This window comes from Lactuca serriola, chromosome 4, assembly GCF_051521515.1.
Source record: "Lactuca serriola cultivar US96UC23 chromosome 4, Lser_US96UC23_V15, whole genome shotgun sequence".
Lineage (NCBI taxonomy): Eukaryota > Viridiplantae > Streptophyta > Magnoliopsida > Asterales > Asteraceae > Lactuca > Lactuca serriola.
The window spans coordinates 115,027,503-115,031,690 of NC_136411.1; the positions used below are offsets into that span (position 1 = coordinate 115,027,503).

Below are 4,188 nucleotides of genomic sequence, written 5' to 3' on the forward strand. Positions count from 1 at the left end.
AAACCAACGATACTTGTTTATAACGGAAAATTAAATTCCATATTATATAAAAAAAATGATCAACAATGTTGATAATATACATTCACAGAAAAACGAAGAGAAATATACATGATAATGTTCAAGAATATGTCGAATGCTCCCAAGAAGATTCTTAAAATATCATTTATTTATTCATTTATCATCATCATCATTATTCATTACTCTCATGTCTTTTGTTTTATTTTTAACATATGATTTTATTTTAATACATAGACATATATAACTTCAAAAGAAAACATTATCTGATTAATGATACCTCATTAGCCACGTCCTTTGTAAACCGAACAATGACACGAAAGCTCTTTCTCACCATCTTCTATGACTGGCTCTAAACTCGTCCATCCACCACCATTTACCGATGTATCAAAAACATGTACCTCTGATCTGAACCTCAGTGTCTCATCATCAGTAGTCATTTGGTAGCCAGCAAGAAAGAACAAACGTGCACCTATGGGTGCCATTGTAAGGTATAGTTGTATCATTTGTGGTCGTTTTGGTGATGTGACATCCAACAAAGAAGTCGGGGATGATAGTGATGACCCATCAACTTCATTCCAAATATTAAGCTCTCGATCATATTTCTCAATGAACCCTTTCCATTTCTTGTAACAGTCACCGGAGCTAAACAACTTTCCTCCAATCACCACAATCTGATTAGGTGGAATGTCTAGCTCCCACATACGTGGTAGGAAATCCCATTTGTTAGTCGTAGTGTTATACACTTCAGCTGAGCTTCTTGCCATACTAAATGGCCCTTGAGTTTTATCATTAGCTTCACATTCGGCAAAACCTCCAACAACATAGATTTGGCCTTGCCATGTTACACCAACACACTTATACCTCGAAGTGCTCATGTTTGGCAATAACTCCCACTCATCAAGAGCCGGATCATAGACCTCAGAGAAAGAAACACCTTTTACACTATCGATTGTGCATTTTCCTCCGGCTACATAGATCTTGTTTCTGCAAACCGTACACGCGAAATCGAATCGTGGTACTTTAAGTGGTGTGCATTTGAACCAAGCATCGGTTTTTATACTGTACCTTAGTACGGACTGATAGACTTCTAGGTCAACTTCGCTTACATCATCGGAGTTGCTGCCTTTATGGCAAAGCAGACCTCCGATGATGTAAATGAAGTCCGCTATAATGACCATGGCGAAGCCTTTCAAAACATGATTTTCAACCAACCCTGGTATCGAGGTAACTCGACACCAGGTGTTGGTTGATGGGTTGTAGCACTCGATCCAGTTAGACATATTGATGTCGGATGATGGATTTTTTGCTGAAAACGAGGCATAAACACGAAATTGGGGTGAATCTTCATCTTGACGGCGTGGTGGCCGGGAAGATGAAGTTAAGGAGCCCATGAAATATTGAAGTGAATAGGGGAGAGGTTGCCTATAGACTTGGAAATGTTATCAAGATCGGGAATTGGGAAATTTTGCTTTGATTGACTTATATAGGCTTAAGGAGATTAGATTTGGCGACTAAAACTATGCATCAAATGCAAGTCTTCTAGTCTCTTATGTCACTAAATGTTAGGACTTAGGACGTCTTAATTAAGTCTTATAGTAATTGCATGCAATATCTTGTTATAAAATCATTTATTGTTTGGTCTCATTCATGTTATAAATAACAAGTTGAATATATAACCGATAAAAAAATTCATACTAACTTTTCACATGGTGAATATAAGATAATAAGAAAAGAAAATTATAAGATCATAAAATAAAAGGATAAACAATGATCAAACTTTGAATTCTGATGATTAAGAGACAAAATAACATATTTTGATTGGATCATGTGGTTAAAATCTATGTAGCGTTCTTGTTCATTGATGTTTGATTCTTTGCTATGTTTTATGATAGTAACCAAACTATTGTTTCTATTAGATACTTGTGAAATCCAAGGACAATGTAGAATGGTCAAAACATTGTTTTTGAGGTTGGACCAATTTCTGATTTTTAGTGTTTTGTGACAAATGGACGGCTCACACTCGGCTGGGACGATAAACTCGTAATTTTTTGTTTTGATTTTTTTTATTATAAATACTTAAAATATCAACAATGATTAGAAATTATATTATTATCAATTAATTAAACTTTGTGATTAAAATAATTTTAAATTATATCATTAAAAGTTCAAAGAAACATAAGAAAAACAAAATATAGATAGATTAAAACGGGTGAAGTTACCTAGATAGCTTAGATAAGATAACTATCCCGACCAAGTACCTACTTATGTAAGTATTTGGATTTTGGTTTACAAGTGTCTTGGATCGTCACTAACAAGAGTCAGACTTTTGGGTTATATCTATTTTGTGATGGACATTATTATTATATACGAATGTAAGATAGAGTTGGGAAAACACTACGAAAATATTGGATGTCTGAGATAAAAAGTTTAATTAATTAATTTTCATTTAGGTTATCAGGGGCTGAAAAAGGTTACAGTAAAGTCTAAAATACACGATTACAATATTCATGTTTATTTATTATTTAGGGAAATACTATCCAACATGGATAATATTTATTCTTTGAACATACTAAATGTTATCCATAGTATATTGGGTTAAATGTTTATTTATTTATTTATGTAATGGAATTTTATCTTTTATTTCTTGAATTCATGAACAAAGTACGTTTCAGACTCAAACCATGTTATTAACTACGGATTTTCTAACATATGCGTGAACTATATATAAAAAAATTAATTATAAAAAATAGTGTGAAATACATTAATTATAAAATATAATTTCCATAATTCAAGCATTTTACATTTTTAATTAGAAATATGTCTTATACTCAATGCATTTCACATTTAATTATGATAATATTTAATTTTAATAATTAAAGTTTCTTATGTACGTATTAGAAAATCCTAGTTAATTAACACAATATATGTAAGATTGAAGACGTACGGTGTATATTTTGGTAATAAATAACATTATTATATAATTAAACATTTTACCTTCAAATCTTGATAATGGAAAATATCTTGATGTTATGACTTATATACTATGGTTTTTTGGAACCTGATAAGTCAAAACTCAAACACCAATATATTTTTTTAAATGGATAAAATGGCTTAGTCAAGTCTTTGCATGAAAACTGATTTGTTAGAATTGCGTATTACCATCTTAACACTGATTCTTCCAGATGAGGATTTTGATAAACTCACTGAAAAATTATAAGGGTATTGACAACTATACCCTAATTCAAATTTGTAATGTAATTCTTGTTTTGTGGATCTTAGTTATTGGTGAGTCAATTAATTATACCAAAAGACATTCCATAAACAATTTATACCCCTTGTTTTTCTCTTTGGTGCTTATTTAAACCATCATATTTTCCTTTTTGACATTTCACCCCTTATTTTTTTCTTCTTTAGTCATTTTTTAACCACCAACATTTATTTTTGAAGACTTTATAAACACACTATGATAAAACTATTATACAATAAACTACTTAACAAGAAAAAAAAACACAACTTCAAACTCATACATATCAAATTAAGTCACAATAAACGTTGTCTCACAAAAATATTCAAACTACTTATATGATATATCATCATTTGAAAATGTTAGATATATATTTTGATCAAGTAAGTTGCTCTCTAACTAATATTATCAAACATTGCATTGTTAATTTGGGAAAACACAAGTAGAATTGAAGTTATAGGTTTTTGTGATGATTCCACGATCTCAAATCTTAAAGGGTCTCGAACGGTAGAATTTATTCATCTTTCTTGTTGTTTTTGGAGGTATACCATTTGATCGACGAATTATGGTCCAAAGAATGTGTTGACTTTTGTTAAATGTTTAGTAATCATAGAAGTATAAGATAGAAAGTGAGAATAAGGTTTAGGAATTTTTAGATTACATGTGTTGATCCATATTTATTAGCCACTGTTTTACATGTGTTCATCCATATTTATTAGCCACTGTTATGACTATACGCATTATTAATTTTAACTATTGTATGGTATTTTGTGCTTTTAGTTTAGCCGCTCTTTTGTTATTATTAATATTTCTTATAAGTTGATTGCATTCCACGAGACATAAACATTCCCACTTGATTAGTTGTTTAAATGTTTGTTATTCATATTTAACGAAAACTAAACCAATTAAATCGACTCGTTTAAAAT

General features: G+C 30.7%; 1 protein-coding gene across 1 annotated transcript; it reads right to left on the reverse strand.

Moving 5' to 3' along the window:
* Positions 1-206: 206 nt before the first annotated feature.
* On the reverse strand, positions 207-1,451 carry LOC145100320 (uncharacterized). The gene has a single exon (XM_079037638.1). It carries the CDS (start codon positions 1,407-1,409, stop codon positions 300-302), a length of 1,110 nt encoding a protein of 369 aa, XP_078893764.1. The 5' UTR covers positions 1,410-1,451; the 3' UTR covers positions 207-299.
* Between the last annotated feature and the right edge of the window lie 2,737 nt (positions 1,452-4,188).

Coding starts and splice junctions, on each gene's coding strand:
- LOC145100320 (XM_079037638.1), bottom strand. CDS start 1,409: ATGGGCTCCTTAACTTCATCTTCCCGGCCACCACGCCGTCAAGATGAA.